Here is a 20,046-nt window from a genome sequence, read left to right as displayed (position 1 = left end):
GTACTATAATATGGGGCTTTAAAGATAAACTCTCCTTATGGTCATTATAACTCATAGTTAGCATTATTTAATTTTGTGATTTAATAATTAGATAGAATATATTATTACCCCTTTGTTTTCCACACCATATGTTAGTAGAATTATTTTTAAAAGAATATAGTTAGCATTTAAACGGTTAAAATCCTTGAAATAAGACCTAATCTTTGAAATAAAATCTGAACAGGTGATATCCAAAAACTTTTTTGGTATGTGTATTTTTTATCTGGGATCTTGCAGTTCCTCTGTTTATTTGGCTTTCAAGTTTACAGAATAATTACAGCTTTGAATAAACTTGGTCACCTGTGGTTCAGAGTGGTTCTAAAAGTAGAACATTTGAGGTTCAGCTTATAGTTTAACTTGGTCAAGCTGATTCTTTGAAAAGGTAAGTAAAATTAATAAAGCCTTAGCCAGACTCTTTGGGAAAAGGAGGGAGAGGGCTGAAATCAATAAAATTAGAAAAGAAGTTAGAGCAGACACCACAAAAATATGAGACAGGATCATGAGAGACTACTGTAAGCAACTACATGCCAGCAGAATGGAAGACCTAGAAGAAATGGACAAATTCTTAGAATGTACAGTATCCTAAGACTGAACCAGGAAAAAAAAAAAAATGCAAACAAAACAATTATAAATAGGGAAATTGAAAGTGTGATTAGAAAACTCCCAACAAAAGTCCAGAACTAGATGGCATCACAGACGAACTCTATCAGAAGAGTTAATACTCATCTTTCAGAAACTTCCAAAAAATTGCAGAGGAAGGAACACTCTCAAACTCATTCTATGAGGCCACCATCATGTTGATATGAAAACCAGACAAAGAGACAACAAAAAAAGAAAATTGCCGGCCAGTATCATTGATGAACATAGACATAGAAGTCCTCAACAAAATACTAGCAATCTGAGTCCAACAGTGCATTTAAAAGGATCATGCTGCTGCTGCTGCTAAGTCACTTCAGTTGTGTCCAGCTCTGTGTGATCCCATAGACGGCAGCCCACCAGGCTCCCCCATCCTTGGGATTCTCCAGGCAAGAACACTGGAGTGGGTTGCCATCATACATCACGATCAAATGGAATTTATCCCATGGATACAAAGGTATTTCAGTATCCACAAATCAGTTAGTGTGATACACTACATCAATAAACTGAAGAATAAATCCATATGATTATCTCAATAGATGCAAAAAAGCTTTTGACAAGATCATTCATTTATGATAAAAACTCTGGAAAGTGGGCATAGAGGGAGGATACCTCAACATAATAAAGACAACATATGACAAACCCATACCTAACATCATACTAAGCAGTGAAAAGCTAGAAGCATTTTGTCTGTGATCAAGAACAAGACAAGGATGTTCACTCTTGCTGCTTTTATTAACATATTTTTGGAAGTTTTAACCACAGCAGTAAGAGAAGAAAAAGATATTAAAGGAATCCAAATTGGAGAAGAAGTAAAACTGTCACTGTTTGCATGTAACATGACACTATACGTAAAATATCCTAAAGATGCCACCAAGAATATATTTTACTAGAGCTCATCAATTAATTCAGTAACGTTTCAGGATACAAAATTAATACTCAGAAATCTATTGCATTTCTATACAGTGAATTTAAAATAGGTAACCAATAAGGAATAGATCCTGATGGTGGGAAAGAATGAGAGATGGGAGCGACAATAGATGAGATAGTTGGATAACATCACCAACACAATGGACATGAGTTTGAGCAGACTCCAGCAGATAATGAAGGACAGGGAAGCCTTGTGTGCTGCAATTCATGGGCTCATGAAGAGTTGGACACAGCTTAGGGACTGAGCAACAACAAACCAATAAGGACCTACTATATAGCACAGGGAACTTGGCTCAATGTTCTGTAATAATCTAAATGGGAAAAGATTTTGAAAAAGAATGGATACTTATGGGTCTAACTGAATCACTTTGCTGTATGCCTGTAACTAACACATCATTGTTAATCAACTCTAATATAAAAATTTTTTTAAAAAAAGAAAAATATCATGGGTTATGATATAATAAAAATTAGCTACCTGACATTTTATCTAAGAATGCTTGTCTATTTCTCTGTATTAAGTTGTTCAGCAATCACAGATAATCATTTAGTTAATACCTTTTTAGACTATCTAAAATTTCTTCCTTAAAAAAAAAAACTGAATTGTTCTACTTTGAGTTAAGAATCTTTACTAAAAGGAAAATATTCTTCTAAGTATTGATTAACCAGTTTACTTATTAGCCGTCTCCCTTTTAAGAATCCTCTTTAAAAAAGTGAATGTTTTCAGACATGCACTGTGTTCTGAAAACGTTCATGGCTTGTTTTTCTTCACTGTAGAGAGAATTGTGTGCTGTGTTCATGTTTCCATATTATGGCTAACATAAGAGAACCCAAAGTGTTTTTACTTACCGGCTCACTTGTTTTAGTATGGTAATTTAAAGTTTCAAGTGTTTTAAGTTTGGAGTCAGCTGTTTAATTATATTTGTTTATGCACAGCAGTAAATCCTGAAGTGTGGTAGAATATTCTCCTCTCCAGATGTTGACCTGTCACTTGAATATTGTGGACTGTTCTTGGCAGCCACTTTTCTTTTCTGCACTTTCCTGCATTCTCAAACTTACTTAGTTAAATTATGGCTTTGCTTAAATCCAATCCTCTGTGTTCCCTATCTGTACCCATGCAGCTGAATATATCTGGGGAAGAATATGATCCCCGGTGATACTTTAAATTCCAAGAGATCTTCCTGACCAAGAAATGGAACCCACATCTCCTGCATTGCCTGGTGGGTTCTTTACCATTAGGGCCACCTGGGAAGCCCCATTAAGTTCCATTGGACCCTTAATGCCATTTAGCAGTCATGGGTATTTATTTACCTGTCTGTTTGCTTCTAGAAGGCTATTACATATCTTTCTCAAAGCCCCAGTGCATCCTCATCCAACCTAATTCTTAAGGATGTCTTTACATCCTGATTCATTGAAAAAATGGAAGCAATGAGCATAATTTCTACTGGCTCCTACTTTCATATATACCCCTGTCTGCATTTGGACTCCTTTACCCAATCTTCTCTCCAGTTCCATCACTAAATTATCTGTACTCCTGACTGCAGCAGCCCCGTACTTGTTCAGTGAATCCTTTCCCTTCCTGATTATATAAGGAAGTTGCACCAGAAATTTTCTCCTCTTTCCTGTGTCATCAAAATTACCTTCTTGTTGGATTATTACTATCAGGATTCATTCACTAGGAAAATATTTACTGAGTGTCTGCTATATGTTAGGCACAGTTATAGGTGCTATGAATATGTTAGTAGAGCTTACGTTCTAGTTGAAGAAACAAACAGTAAATAAAAAATATATTAAGTTAGTCATCTCATATGAACAAAGATGGAAACATGCTATGAGAAATAAAAAGTAGAGCAGGCAAGAGGGGTTGGAGAGTCCTGGGGAAAGGATACAGATTTCAGCACTGAACATCATGGTTGAGGCAGGCTTCACTGTGAAGGTTTTTAGATTTAAAACTTGAAGGAAATGGGGGAGTCAGCTAGGGGGTTGTGTGAGGGGAAGAATACCCAGCAGAGGCACGACTAGATGAAAAACCCTAAAGACAGAGACTGCAGTGCATTGTGGAGGAAGTGCAGGGTGGCAGGGTAGTTGGCAGAGTGACCTGAAAGAATACTAGGGGGAGAGGTGAGAAACTTTGGTGGAATGGGTTGGAGGTCCAGATCGCAGGACTTTTGCTGATCATCTAAAGGCCTTTGTCTTCTGTTCTCAGTGAATTGAAAACATTGCAGGTGTTTTTTTTTTGTTTTTTTTTTTGCAGTTGTTCATTTTAAGGTTTCTGACTGTAGGTCTCTGCAGAGAGGAGCAGAGGAGAACTGTTCTAAGATTTTGGGAATATTCATGTCAGAGACAATGATGGCTTGTTCCAAGATAGTGGAGGAAGTGTGAAGTGATACTAATATATCTTGAAAACAGAGTCAACAGGATTTCCAGAGTGAGATGTGAGAGAAGAAGGGACTTAAAGATGATCCCAAGGTTTTTGACTTGAGCAGCTGAAAGGCTGGAGGTGCCATCATCTGAGATAGAGAAAGCTATAGTTAGGAGGTTGGCAACGGGAGCAAGAGTGGGAGATATCAGGAGTTTAATTTTGAATGAGTTCAGATGTCTCTCAGAATGCAGTTTCTATATTTAGTAACTTATCTGACCTTTCCACATCTCTAAGTAAGAAGATCCAGTTTTATGGCACCTGGGGAGGTTTAGGCATTGGATGGTGAGAGCCTCAACTATAGTAGCATCAATGGAAAAGTAAGAGCATATGCTCCCAGTATCAAAAAGGAAGGTCACCCATGTTTTCAGTTTGAATGATGGAAAAATTAGGAAAGCCAGGTCTAAGAACAGATTTAGAGGGAAAGATAGTAGGTTGGGTTTTAGGTGTGGTTCCAGTAATTCAACCAGGTAGAAATAACCTTTGTATAGTTAGAATAGAGATTGTATAGTTAAAATAGAGAGCCTAGATGGAAAGAAATTTGGCTGAGACCATAAAAACTTGTTAGAAAAGAGAATGAAAAAAAAAGCGGAGACCCTTGATGAATTCTCTCTTTTAGTGTGAAGAGTAAAGAATTGGTCCAGTGTGATTAATGACTTTATCCTATAAAGACCCATGTAGTTGATAGTTGGTAATGATGAAGCTAGCACAAAACAGATAAGCAGTGAGAAAACACTGCTGGGTTTGTCAACTAGGGGTAAATTAGTCTCTTCTAAGAGAAAAGTGTCAGCGGACAGCCCTATCCTGTTCACTCGTGTTGTCCAGTACCAGATGGTAGCCCGCCAGACTTCTCTGTCCATGGGATTGTCTAGGCAGACTACTGGAGTGGGTAGCCGTTAGGGGATCTTCCCGACCCAGGGATCGAGCCTGGGCATCCTTCATTGCAGACGGATTTTTTACTATATGAGTCACCAGAGAAGCTCAGGTGTATACATAATAATAGCAGCTAACATGTGAAACCTAACATACTGAAAACTTAGTATGCGTCATACACCACACTATTGTATCTACTCATTATTAATCCCCTGATGGCCCAGATGGTGAAGGACCAACCTGCCAATGCAGGAGACCCGGGTTTGATCCTTGGCTTGGGAAGATCCCCTGGAGAAGGGAATGGTTACACGCCAGTATTCTTACCTGAGGAATTCCATGGATAGAGGAACCTGGTGGGTTATAATCCATGGGGTCGCAAAGAGTTGGACATGACTGAGCCACTGACACTTTTATTGTTAATCCCCACATCACTTTCATGATGTAGGTACTCTTATTGTTTCCCCATTTAATACTTAAAGACCAGACAAATTAATTAACTTGTCCACAGTTGCATAGTTAATGGTAGGAAAAAAAGATCGTATCCAGGCTCTGTAGTATTAAAAATCCATGCTTTTAGCCACTACAGTATGCTCCTTTTCTTTGAAGTCTTCATAGATAATCCTTGACAGAACTTATCACTCTTTGATTGACCTTAGGTGACTCTAGAGTTTTAGGGGGTACTTACTGTCAAAGGCTTATAATCTAGGTAGGCATAAGGATATCGTCTTAAAAATTATAATATTAGATACTCTATGCTAAGGGAAAAATGAGAGGTACAATAATAAAAAATGAGACTATAGGGTGGGGAATGTAATGATAATGTTATAAGAATATCGGGTGGGGAATGGTCAGTCTAGACCAGGTTTTTATAAAAGGCTTCATGGAAGGAGTAGAATTTGATACCTTAGAGGACAAGTATTCTTTTGACAATTGGATATGCCTAGGGGTAAAATAAATAGGAAACATTCCAAATGACACTATTAGCTGGAGCAATGGTGTAGATACAGGAAAGAGCAAGATGTATTTAGGGAGAGTTTAATAGTCTAATTTAGCTGGGCGTGTGACCAGAATGGGCAAAGGATTAGAAAGGAATACTGAAGTCAGGTTTTGAACAACCTTGAGTGAGATCCATAGAAATCTGTGAAGTTGCAGTGGTTTGTTTAGAATGGAACTCTGTAGCTCTCAACTGTTTACTTGTTTAAATATAAGTATATTCAAAGAGACATTTTATTTTATTTCTAGAATGCCAGTTAATGAAAACAGAACGACCAAAGCCAAACACATTTATTATCAGATGTCTCCAGTGGACCACTGTTATAGAGAGAACATTTCACGTAGATACTCCAGAGGAAAGGTAAGAAACTCATTTTTTCTGTTTTGTGAAACAGCAGCAGTCAGTCTGAAGATGTATGCGTAATCTGACCACTTGTCAATATATTGGTAAAATGCTGTTCAGTTCAGTTGCTCAGCCGTGTTCGACTCTCTGTGACCTCGTGAACCGCAGCACGCCAGGCCTCCCTGTCCATCACCAGCTCCTGGAGTTAACCCAGACTCATGTCCATTGAGTCGGTGATGCCATCCAACCATCTCATCCTCTGTCGTCCCCTTCTCCTCCTGCCCTCAATCTTTCCCAGCATCAGGGTCTTCTCAGATGAGTCAGCTCTTCGCATCAGGTGACTAAAGTATTGGAGTTTCAGCTTCAACATCAATCCTTCCAGTGAACACCCAGGGCTGATCTCCTTTAGGATGGACTGGTTGGATCTCCTTGCAGTCCAAGGGACTCTCAAGAGTCTTCTCCAACACCACAGTTCAAAAGCATCAATTCTTCGGTGCTCAGCTTTCTTTATAGTCCAACTCTCACTACCATACATGACTACTGGAAAAACCATAGCCTTGACTAAACAGACCTTTGTTGACAAAGTAATGTCTCTGCTTTTTAATATGCTGTCTAGGTTGGTCATAACTTTCCTTTCAAGGAATAAGCGTCTTTTAATTTCATGGCTACAATCACCATCTGCAGTGATTTTGGAGCCCAGAAAAATAAAGTCAGCCACTGTTTCTACTATTTCCCCATCTATTTGCCATGAAATGATGGGAGCAGATGCCATGATCTTAGTTTTCTGAATGTTGAGCTTTAAGCCGACTTTTTCACTCTCCTCTTTCATTTTTATCAAGAGTCTCTTTAGTTCTTCTTCACTTTCTGCCATAAGGGTGGTGTCATATGCATGTCTGAGGTTATTGATATTTTTCCTGGCGATCTTGATTCCAGCTGTGCTTCCTCCAGCCCAGCATTTCTCATGATGTACTCTGCATATAAGTTAAATAAGTAGGGTGACAATATACAGCCTTGACTTACTCCTTTTCCTATTTGGAGCCAGTCTGTCGTTCCATGTCCAGTTCTAACTGTTGCTTCCTGACCTGCATACAGACTTCTCAAGAGGCAAGTCAGGTGGTCTGGTATTCCCATCTCTTTCAGAATTTTCCACAGTTTATTGTGGTCCACACAGTCTATAGTCCCTTACTCTGTTTCTGGTATAATAGATAAATGACAGGCTTACAAAGATATTAAAACCTATAGAAGTGATGTAAGATATACTTTTAAACAGAAGACTGAACACTTAAAAGTCAAAATATAAATTAAAGAGGTCACCAGACTACATTTTAAGAATTATGTAATTGATTGTGGTCATATTTGGAATTCTAGGGCTGGTGATGGCAAAAGGTTTTAAACTGTGTGCCGTTATGCAAGTGGCTTCCCAGAATGTTATGCTGAGAAGGATTCTGAGATTGGGGCTGAGCTCAGTGAGGGGAAAACATCAGGTGTGATTGGTATTAACTGTCATCATTGCTAAAGAGAGGGATGTTAGCAACTAGCACACCAACATCAGGGCCACATGTCATCCTCCTGATCTACTGTCCTCGAATTCTATCTTAATGTTCTTTTATCTGGTGGCTCTGATACTGAGCTAAGTCCAACAACCACCAAATAATTTTTCTACGCATGTTACCATATTTGATCCAAATCAGAAACTTTGTGAAGTTAAATGTTATTAGCCTTACTTTTCAAGTGAACAAATTAGGTCCTAAGAGACTTGTTTAAAATTTAAAACAAAAACAACCTCTTCCTCAAATGTGGTGAAGTATTATTTTAGTAACACTTTTTTGTCAATAAATAGTAAGTAATAAAGTATGATTGATTACTTTAGGAAGTATAGAAAAGAATGAAAAATTACTCAATTCTAATTTTATAACCAGACCTAGGGTCTGATAATATTTTCTTTAATATACTTTCCATCTGACTCAGTGCAGATGTGTAAAGGTCTTTGGTATACATAAAATTTGATATGTCCTCCTTTCCCACATACCTCTGTCTTCCCTATGCATTGCTATATGTTGGATCCTCAGTTTTCTTATATCTCTACTCATAACCATGGTTGAGCCCATGGTTGAGTCCTATAAATGAGGTAGGACTCCCTGCTGCCTACTTACGTATCTCCTTATATCCTCTGTATCAAGTTTGTCTCCACTGTAATCTTTGTTTGCCTTTTTCTCTCTTGATTATAAGACTCTTGACTAGCAAGTATCATATCTTCCTTGCTTATTATTTTATCTTTAGCATGTAGTTGAAGATCTGACACAACGTTTGTTGACTGGCTGAATGAATGGAACTTTTCCCATGTCAATACATAGTCTTTGAAAATATTATTCTTAGTGGATTGTAACATCCCTTTGAAACAGTGATTGATTTTTCCATTTATGTTGGCAAAGCTGGACTTAAGCCATATCTTAATGCTTTAAAATATCTAGTTTGCTGTTCTTCCAATAATATCACACTACTTTTTAGAAAACTAGGAATAGAAGAATAAGGAATAAACAGAACCTGAAGTTAATAGAAAGAGACAATAAAGACTGGAGTAGAAATGAATAAAATAGAGACTGAAAAGAAAAACTAGAAAATATCAATGAAACTGAAAGCTGGTTCCTTGAAAAGGTAAACAAAATTGAAAATCCTTTAGACAGACTCATCAAGAAAAAAAGAGAAAAGGGCAAAATAAAATCTGAAATGAAAGGGGTGACATTGCAGCCAAATCCACAGTAAAAGAAAGGATCATAAGAGATACTATGAACAATTTTACACCAGTAAAATGAACAACCCAGAAAAAATCGATAAATTAATAGAAATGTGCAATCTTCCAAGACTGAACCAACCAGAAAGGAGTATATGAACAGACCAGTTACCAGTAATTGAAATTGAATCAGTTAAAACCAAAGTAACAAAAACAAAGCCTTTCCAACAAACCAAAGTCCAGGCCAGGTAGAAAATATTTGCAAGCAATGTAATCAATAAGGGCTTAATTTCCAAAATATATTTCCAAAATATACAAACTCATATAACTCAAAAACAGAAAAACAATTGTCCAATTGAAAAGTGGGCAGAAGATCTAAATAGACATCCTCCAGAGAAGACCAATAGGCACTTGAGAAGGTGCTCAACATCACTAGAGAAATAACAAATCAAAACTGCAGTGAGTTACCTCCCACAAGTCAGAAAGGCTATCATTAAAATTCTACAAATAGCAAATACTGGAGAGGGTGTGGAGAAAAGGGAGCCCTCCTCTACAATTAGTAGGAATGTCAGTTGTTGCAGCCACTGTGGAAAACAGTATGGAGATTCCTCAGAAATCTAAAAATAGAATTAGCATATGATGTAGCAGTCTCACTCCTGGGCTTATATACATACAAAACTATAATTCAAAAAGATACATATACCTCTATGTTCATAACAGCTCTATTCAGAGTAGAAAACAGAGAAACAACTAAATATCCATTGACATATGAATGCATAAGGAAGATGTGGTATGGTTTTACAATGGAATATAACTTACCCATGAAAAGGAATGAAATAATGGCATTTGCAGCAACATGGATATAACTAGAGATTGTCATACTAAGTGAAGTAAGTCAGAAAGAGAAAGACAGATATTGTATGATATCATTTAGGTGTGAAATTTAAAATATGGCACAAATGAACCTATCTGTGAAACAGAAACAGAATCATGAACCTAGAGAATAGCCTGGTGGTTGCCAAGGGGGATAAAGTTGGGGAAGGGATAGAATGGGAGGTTGGGGTTAGCAGATGTTAGCTTTTATATATATAATGGCCTTGCTGTGTAACATAGAGAAATGTGTTTTAATATCCTATGATAAACCATAATGGAAAAGAATATATTAAAAAAGCATGTGTATGTATAAATATATATAAAACTGAATCACTTTGCTGTATGGTAATAATTAGCATTGTAAATCAGCTGTACTTCAATAAAGATATTGATCAAAAAAAGAAGAAAGAACTATAGCCCAGTATACTTGTTACTATTGTGAATGCAAAATTTCTTAACAAAATTTTAACAAACCAGATTCAAGAAAATATGTAAAAAAGGTCATATGTTATGACTAAATGGAGTTTATCATATAATGCATTTGTATTAAATCTGAAAATCATCCAACTAAATTCACTATATTAGAAAAGAGAAACTACATGGTCATTTCAACAGGTGCAGAAAAGGCGTTTGAAAAAATCCAACACCCTTTCATAACAAAAACACTCAACTGGTTAGGAATGGAAGGGAAGTTAATCAACTTGATTAAGTGTATCTACAAACAAACTACAACTTATATAATATTCAGAGGTAAAAGACTTGATACTTTCTCCCTTAACATCTGGAACAAAATAAGAATGTCTGCTCTCACCACTTTTATCTAATATTGTACTGATAGTCTGCCCTAGACCATTACAAGGCAAGAAAAAGAAATAAAAGGGAAACACATTGGAAAGGAGGAAGTAAATAGCTCTTCTTTATGGTTACATGTGTGGAATATCCAAAAAAATAAAAGCTATTAGAACTAGTAAATGAATTTATTAAGGCTATAGAATATATGGTCATCATACCAAAAGCAATTGTATTTCTAAATACTAACAGAAAAGTTGGAAAATCAAAAAAAAACTTAAAACTCCAAAATAGCATAAAAGAATACTTAGAAATAAATTTAGTTCATGGTTTGCAAGACATTTTCACAGAAAATTACAAACACTGAATTGGATAATTAAACATCTAAAATGGACAGCTATACCATGTTCAAGAAGACTTAATTTATTAAGATATCAGTTTCCTCCAGATTGATCTATAGATTTAATGTAGTTCCACTTAGAATAATAGCAGAATTTGTCTTATGAAATCTACAGACTGATTTTATACAAATTGTATATGGAAGTAAATGATCCTTTATCTGATAACACAACTGTCAAAAAGTAAAAAGCCTCATATTACTGCTCCTAAATCCTATTATTTAAGTTACAATCTATGCCTATCAGTTTTTAAAAAAGAAACTTACCTATGATCTGGGGACAGTTTTTGCCTGTGAAAAGTTTTTTAGAACTTTTAAAAAAATTTATTTCTAACTGGGGGAAAATTGCTTTACAGTGTTGTGTTGGTTTCTGCTGTCCAACAACGCAAATCAGCCATAATTATACGTCTGTCACCTCCCTCTATTGGATCTTAATAGAGAAACTGAGTGTGTCAATGATGGACTTACAGATGCGTACAGAGAATTAAGATTTGGTCATATGTTTAAATAATTTTTACTCAGTTTTCTTAAAACCATCATCATCATCTCCTCCCCTTCTTCTTCTTCTTTTTACCTCCAAGTAAATGCTAGTATTGATAAAAACTTTAGGCCTGTGATGTAAAATACTTCTAGGATCAGCTTCAGCTTAGAGTTACGGTGGGGGATTTGTATTATTTTGAAATAGAATTTATATTGACTTTATATTTTATAGAAGAGAAATATTTGCATCATTTACGATTCTTTATTATAATGGGAATTTTTTCCTCGTTTTTATAGGGAAGAATGGACAGAAGCTATCCAGGCTGTAGCAGACAGACTCCAGAGGCAAGAAGAAGAGAGAATGAATTGTAGTCCAACTTCACAAATTGATAATATAGGAGAGGAAGAGATGGATGCTTCTACAACCCATCATAAAAGAAAGGTAGAAGAGAACATTTTATTCCCCTCTTCAGCACAACATTTATGTGTGTGGAAGAAATATGTCAACAATTGCCATTTGCAAAAATTGTTAGCCATTTATCTTATGATATGCCATTACATTGGTGTGAATGGTTTTTAATCAGGTGAATCTTAAACCTGTCGTTGTTTAAAACCACATGATTGAAACATCACTTTTTTCCAGTGTTTCAGCAATTAGCACTGAATGCTGGAAGGGCTTGTTAGGATGCAGTGACTGATGTGCCTTCATACTACTTTGTAATTTGCATGTTTCCCTTACTGTTTTTAATACTATTTTAGAAACTTGGAAATAAAATGTTTTCCCTAATGATTTGGTCTTTCTCCATTTGGCATTCTGTGTTCTCCTGAAAGCAGAAGCTTAAATGGCTCTGTGAACTTCCTGCTTGGTGCTCCAGCCTCACTAATATCAGCAGGAAAGTGAGCAGTCTTGGAAATTACAGCTTTTTATTTTAATGGCTGCTTCTAAGCCAGTGAGGGAAACAGACTTTTCCTATCTTCAGTGCTCTAGAATAATAAACACCAATTTATGTATTTATGGGAATTGTAAATTATGTTTTTCATTACAATAGAATATTGAAAAGCATCTTCCTATGCAAAAAGTGGTATTTTAAGATTAAGGGTGTAAGTGTTCAAAATAGATGAACATGCCATTTTTTTATGTTAGAATATATTTATTATATTAGATTTTAAATTAATCTTCAGGTTGAAAAATGCTAATTCTTAAGGTAATTATCCATGTAATTTTGTATTAGCACAGTGATTAAGAACTCTTTGGTGTTAGACTGCCTGAGTTCAAATCTCTTTTTCCTGTGTGCTAAAGATATGAAGGTAAGCTTTGCAATTGCAATTTAGATTTAGTTAATGTATCCTTTCCTTATCTGAAATTGCTGTTCTAATTAGAATTATATTCTATGCTTGATCTTGACCACATGTCTGAGAGCCCTGTGTAACTTCCTTGAACACTTATCCTCTACTTGTTAGCTATACTGTATCCCACTTTTCCTTTGAGTCACCTTATCTACCCTGTGCCCTTGCTCCTTAGTTATTGCCAAGAGAAAAACACAGTCTAGCTTTACCTCCTTCCCAGAGAGAAAAAAGTTCCTTTTGCTCATGTATGTTCACATGTACCCAATTAATTTGAAATTTGACTGTGCTCATAAATTTAAAGTCATATCCTGATTATTCTCATCCTTTGAGTAATAAACTACTTCATTCAATAGCAAACTATACCAGCTGTAGAATTTCTGAATAACAAAGATTAATAAGATGTTGTATCAATAGTTAGAGGTTGAAATTGGAAAGTCTGTAACATTCTTAACTAGAAATATTGGTGTAAAAATTTTGGAAATGAAAATGGAAATTTACAGAACTTTGAATGAAGAGAGACAAACATTTTGAATGATGCAAGAATGGAAAATACTACTCTTTCTGTTAAGGCTGGTTGTAAATGATTTTTAAACCATAATACATTTTCCTGTTTGCAGTTACCAGTGTCGATTGTCTTGCAGTTTCTCACCTTTACTAGTTATCACTTGTAAGCATTTATTTTATGTTTATTTCATGCTAGGCTCTGAGCTGTACTTTCATATGTATTATCTCATTTGATCCTTATAGGAATCATACAAGGATAAGCACTGTTATTATTCCATTTCACACTTGAGTCATCCGATATTTAGAGAAGTTAAATATCTTGTTCAAGAATGTAGTGACTTTACACACTATGCAACTTCAGTATGCAGTCTGCTTTTTGTTGATTCACGTATCTTGAGCTTCTGCAACCTCTATATTGTTATAATCAAGCTATATTAGAAAGAAAATTATACAGCCAGCCTCTCATTTTATACTTTGTTTCTCAAAATAGTATGTCCTATTGCTTTTACACAGTGGTTGGATATTAATTAATTTCATTTTGTATTAGAGCACTTCTGGAAAAATCAGTAGAATTTGAATATTATAGAATACTGGTGGAAAGGGAAACTTTTGTTGTCCTAGTGCTTGTGTTCGAGTCCTGGATCTACCATGTGTATTATTGTGGGGGAAGTTTCTTAATTCTTCTGTCCTTTAGTTTCTTGTCTACAAAAGGGAGATAACAGTGGTATTTACCTCATAGAGTTGTGAGGATTAAAATATAGTTGGGAGTGTATGTAAATTGTTTATATACTAAATGCTCAGTGAATATTAGCTAGTATTAGATAGTATTTTACTTTATCCACATAAAGATAATTAAACATTCACATATTTTTGAAACAGAGTCTCTTAGAATTCTCTTGTTGAAACTAAGTCTCCAAAATGGAAAATTGGTAGTCAGAAGTATTATTTTGAATTTTGGAATGGGATCCATTTTCTTATTTGGCCTGTAACTTATTTCCTTGTAATTTTAATATTTCATTTAAAATGAAATGATATAAAATAGTTTGAAATAACAGTACAGAAAAAGAGCATTTGTACCACTAGCTAACTGTTCTAGAACAATCCTAATAACTTGTTTCAAAAGGGTGAAATATTACTATCACTTCCTTAAGATAAATGACTCTAAAGCTACAGTTGACACTTGAACAACACAGAGGCTTGGTGAGCCCCACCCTCTGTACAGTTAAGAATCTGCCTTTAATTTATAGTTGACCCTCTGTGTCCGGGTTCTTCTCTATCTGTGGTTCCTCTGAAGCAGCAGTACTCCATATCCACAGTTGCTTTGTATCTGCCTGTGGTTGTGCATCTGAGGATTCAATCAATAGTGGATCTAAAAAAAATCGATTGAAAAAAATCCACAAATAAGTGGACCCATACAACCCAAACCCATACTGGTCACAAGGCAACTGTATATCTTTTGTGAATGTTACTTATAAAAAGAATTGTATAAATTCAGATTATTTTTAATTTTAGATTGTAAACCCAAATATTCTGTGATAAGAATATCCTTCTCATAATTTATGGAATACATTTTCTTGGTTCACTTTTTGACAAATAGATACTAGGAGAAAGAGAATAGCTACTGGTAATGGTAGCTATGATGAGAATTGTCCTGACTGTTCTCTCTTGTTTGGGTCAAACAGATGGTTATTTTTTCTAAGTGGTAGAGTATTGCCATTGTATCTGCTCTTCAGATTGAAACTCTTGGAGAGGGAAAGATAATGGTGGTAGAGAGAAGAGGCGACAGCCTTGCAACCAGATTCAAGTGCTGATCTTTGTTTAAATTAAAAGATGACGTTTCAAAGGAATTTGATTAGAATTCTCAGAAGTGTCTAATCTTGGTCTGCCAAGCTGCCACTATCTGGACCCTGTTAGGTACGTAAAGGGCCACAGTAAAAGCATTAATAGCCAAATGGGAATAAAATTTTTGCTTAGTTTTTGAATGATCAATATAGACTTCCCTGGACATAGCTGGTTATCATCTCATGACTTAGGAAGTATAATCAGTAAAGTATAATTCAGTTCAGTTCAGTCGACTACTCAGTAGTCTGTGACTCTTTGCGACCCTATAGACTGCAGTACTAAAGGATAATTTGTACCTCCTATATTCCCATTATGTGTGATTCCAGTTCTTGGAATTTTATTATTTAATGCCCGACTACCATAACTCATAGGAATCACTGTCAGACAGAGAAGGAGAGAAAGAAAAGAACAGACCTGACATCAAGTCATTTCTCACTTCCTCCCTAGAGGGAGGAGCAGCATAATCAGTGTTGTAGAAATTGATAAGATTAGAGCTTCCCCTTTCCTTGGGAAAAATCACTTGAGGAATGGAGGAGAGATGTGGGCAGAGAGATTTATTTCTTGAAAGACTCCTTTTCATTGCTTGGGCCTTATTTGGTGTATCTCTTATATTGTAAATGTGTGTGGAATTGATCTTTTTGGCCAAACTTGCTAAAACCACTGTATCCTTTTCCTCGTATTCCTGTTCATTTATATATATTTGTAACCTAATTTGGGGGTTTGGCGGCTTGACAATTATTTTTGTTACAATCTAGTGTGTGATTTGAATATACTTTTTAAAAATGTATTTATTTATTTTAATTGCAGGCTAATTACAATATTGTGGTGGTTTTTGCCATACACTGACATGAATCAGCCATGGGTGTACATGTGTCCCCCATCCTGAACCCCCCTCCCACCTCCCTCCCCATCCCATCCCATCCCTCAGGGTTGTCCCAGTGTACCGGCTTTGAGTGCCCTGTTTCATGCATCAAACTTGGACCGGTGATGTATTTCACATATGGTAGTATACATGTTTCAATGCTATTCTCTCAAATCATCCCACCCTCGCCTTGTGTATGCACATGCATCTTTTAGCCTAAAACAGCTACATTGATATGTTACAGAGATTATGTACAGGAAAGAGTATAATTCTGTAAAAATATTTTGTAATAAATTCTTAGGTTTGGGTTTTGGAGCATTACTTTTCTACAGAGTATCTAATGCTCTTATTTTTAAAAAGTTTTATTGAAGTATTTTTATAGACATTTCAGCTATTAAAAATTTTCTTTTATTTAAGTATAGTTGATATACAAAATTATGTCAGTTGATTTACAATATTGTGTTGGTTTCCCCTTTGGTAATCATAGTTTATTTTCTGTCTGAATGTTTCTGTTTTGTAAAGAATTCATTTGCACTGGTTTTTAAATTTCCACATATAAATGATATTATTGTCTTTCTTTATCTGTCTTACTTCACTTCACTTCTCTAGGTCCATTCATGTTGCTGCAGATAGCTTTATTTCATTCTTTTCTATGGCTGAGTAATATTTCATTGTATGTATGTGTATATATGTATACACACATATGTATATTTACACATATATACATATGTGTAATGTGTATATTACATATTACATGTATATACATGTATACATATGTGTGTATATTTACACACATATATACATAAACACGCATTTGTTGGTTTACTTGCTAAATTGTGTCCAACTCTTTTGCGACTTCATGGATCATATAGCTTGACAGGCTCCTCTCTCCATTGACTTTTCCAAGCAGGGATACTGGAATGGGCTGCCATTTCCTACTCCAGGGGATCTTCCCAACCCAGAGATCAAACCCATGTCTCTGGTGTCTCCTGCATTGGGAGGCAGATTCTTTACCACTGAGCTACCTGGGAAGACAAGATATTAATACATACCACATATTTATCCATTCATCTGTTAATGGACACTTAGATTGCTTCCGTATTTTGGCTGTTGTAAATAGTATGTCATGCTCTTAAGTTTAAATAAAATCTTATTATATCTTTGCCCTTAACACTATCCAAAAAAGGAAAATAAGTTGCATTTTATTTGTAAAGAATAGATAATCACTGTGTATACTGCACTGAAGATGAGCATTTGCTATCATGGATACTTTTTTAATTTTTCTGAAGTTTTATCAAACTGGATCTGATACAACCTAGATATCTTTGAGAGATGAGTAGATAGAGAAGTTGTGGTACATATATACAATGGAATAGTTTTCATCTATGAAAAGGAACACATTTGAATCAGTCCTAATGAGGTGGATGAACCTAGAGTCTATTATACAGAGTGAAGTAAGTCAGAAAGAGAAAAACAGATTTCGTATATTAACGCATATATATGGAATCGAGAAAGATGGTATGATGAGCTATTGGCAGGGCAGTAGTAGAGACGCAGACATAGAGAACAGGCTTGTGGACATAGCGGGGGAAGGAGAGGGTGGGATGAACTGAGAGAGTAGCATGGAAATGTATACATTACCATATGTAAAATTAGGTAACCAGTGGAAATTTGCTGTTGATGAAGAGAGCTCAAATCAGGTGCTCTATGACAATCTATAGGAGTCGGAGCGGGTAGGAGTGGGGAGGGAGTTTCAAGAGGGAGGGGACACGTGCATACCTGTGACTGATTCATGTTGATGTCTGGCAGAGACCAACGCATTATTGTAAAGCAATTATCCTCTAATTAAAAAGAGATTTAAAAAAATCTAAGAATTAAAAAAAAACTCTTCTAAAAATAGATATGATAAATGTTTCTTATTTAATCATATAGAATGCTTTGTTAGTAAAATAAATTTCCATGTAAATTCTTTTTTTTTTTTAAAAGATTGACAAACTGACAGAAGCTGTGAAATTTGGTGTTAAAGCTGTCATCCCTTTTTTAACCTCCTTGTCCCTAAGAATTGCAGTCCTTAAAGAAGATAGTACTATTTCATTATTATATATTGCTTTTCGGATGAAAATGTTATAAAGCAGCTTATAAATTCTTTTCTAATCTTTATCCTCAGAATTCAGTTTCAGTTTATATGATATTTAGTATTTAATAATGGAACACAGTATCATTTTCCAGTATTTTAGATATAAAGTGAGAGAAGGTACTGTTCAGATGAAGCTTTGAACAATAAAATAACATATGGCTTAGTCACAAGACGTGGATCAAAAACCACAATTTGATTGCTGCGATTTATGTCAGAGAATGTTCTGCCTGTTTTCCTCCCAAGAGTTTTATAGTATGCAGTCTTAACATTTAGGTCTTTAATCTATTTTGACTATATTGTTATGTATAGTTTTAGTGAATGTTCTAATTTTGTTGTTTTACCTGTAGCTGTCCAGTTTTCCCAGCACCACTTACTGAAGAGACTATCTTTTCTCCATTGTATATTCTTGCCTCCTTTATAATAGATTAAGTGACCATAGGTACATGACTTTATCACTGGACTTTTTATCCAGTTCCACTGATCTATGTTTCTGTTTTTGTGACAGCACCCTACTGTTTTAATGACTGTAGCATTGTAATATAGTCTGATGGCTCGGCTAGATTCCTCTAGTGTCATTATCTTTCCCTCGATTGTTTTTGGCTATTCAGGGTCTTTTGTGTCTACATACAAATTAAAATTTTTTTTGTTCTACTTCTGTGAAAAATAATGTTGCATAATAATAAATATCCCCTCACTTTCAGTCTGTATGTGTCTCTAGGTCTGAAGTGGGTCTCTTGTAGACAGCATATATATATGGGTCTTGGTTTTGTATCCATTTAGCCTGTCTGTGACTTTTGGTTGGAGAGTTTAATCCATTTACATTTAAGGTAATTATGAATATGTGAGTTCCTATAGCCATTTTATGAATTGTTTTGGATTTGTTGTTTTTTTCTGATTTGGTGGTACTGAATTCTCTTATTTTTGTTTTTCTGTAAAGCTTTTGATTTCTGTCAAATGTAAATGAGAGCCTTGCTGAATAGAGTATTCTTTTCTTTCATCACTTTAAGTGTATCATAACACTTCTTTCTGGCCTGCAGAGTTTCTGCTAGAAAATCGGCTGGTAACTTTATGAGGATTCTCGTGTATGCTATTTGTTGTGTTTCCCTTATGACTTTTAATGTTTATTTGTCTTTAATTTTTGTCAGTTTGATTAATGTGCCTCTGTGTGGTCCTCCTTGGGTTCACCTTGTACAGGATTGTCTGTGATTCTTAGCCAAGTGACTGTTTCTTTTTTCATGTTAGGGAAGTTTTTGGCGATAATCTCTTTGAATTCTTCAAATATTTTCTCAGGCCCTCTCGCTGTTTCTTGTCCCTCTGGGACTCCTATAATTGAATGTCAGTGCATTTGATACTGTCCTAGAGGTCTGTTCTGTGGTGGTGACTTCCACCACTGTGTCTTCCACCTCACTTTTGTTCTTCAGCCTCAGTTATTCTGCTGTTGATTCCTTCTAGTGTCTTTTTCATTTTAGTTATTGTATTGTTCACCTCCATTTGTTTGCTCTTTAGTCTTCTAGCTCCTTGTTAAACATTTCTTGTATCCTTTCAATTTGTGCCCCAAACTCTTTTTTTGGCTCATCTTTCCTATCATTAATCTCAATTCTTTTTCATGTTGATTTTCTGTCTCCTGTTCAGTTAGTTGTTCTTGTGGGTTTTTATCTTGTTTCTTGGTTTGCAGCACGTTTCTCTGTTGTCTCATTTTGTCTTTCTGTGTCCGTGGTCTACTTTCCATAGGCCACGGGACCATAGTTCCTCCTCTTTCTGACGTCTGCTTCCTGGTGAGAATGTAGGTCCACGGGCTTGTGTAGGCTTCCTGGCAAGTGGGATGGGTGCCTTCCCTCTCGTAGGTGGAGCTGG

General features: G+C 35.7%; 1 protein-coding gene across 3 annotated transcripts in view; it reads left to right on the top strand.

Moving 5' to 3' along the window:
• AKT3 (AKT serine/threonine kinase 3) overlaps positions 1 to 20,046 on the top strand; it is a 272,836-nt gene that overhangs the window by 155,920 nt on the left and 96,870 nt on the right. For all 3 annotated transcript variants that reach the window (XM_043486077.1, XM_043486076.1, XM_043486079.1), the window contains 2 exons: positions 6,137 to 6,248; positions 11,798 to 11,942. In XM_043486077.1, the coding sequence (XP_043342012.1) occupies positions 6,148 to 6,248; positions 11,798 to 11,942 (246 nt within the window). In that variant the 5' untranslated portion in view covers positions 6,137 to 6,147. The remainder of the gene's footprint in view (positions 1 to 6,136; positions 6,249 to 11,797; positions 11,943 to 20,046) is intronic.

The sequence above is a fragment of the Cervus canadensis genome, chromosome 13 (assembly GCF_019320065.1).
Source record: "Cervus canadensis isolate Bull #8, Minnesota chromosome 13, ASM1932006v1, whole genome shotgun sequence".
NCBI lineage: Eukaryota > Metazoa > Chordata > Mammalia > Artiodactyla > Cervidae > Cervus > Cervus canadensis.
The sequence above is the reverse complement of the archived record's forward strand: the minus strand, read 5'-3'. Positions and strand labels throughout refer to the sequence as shown.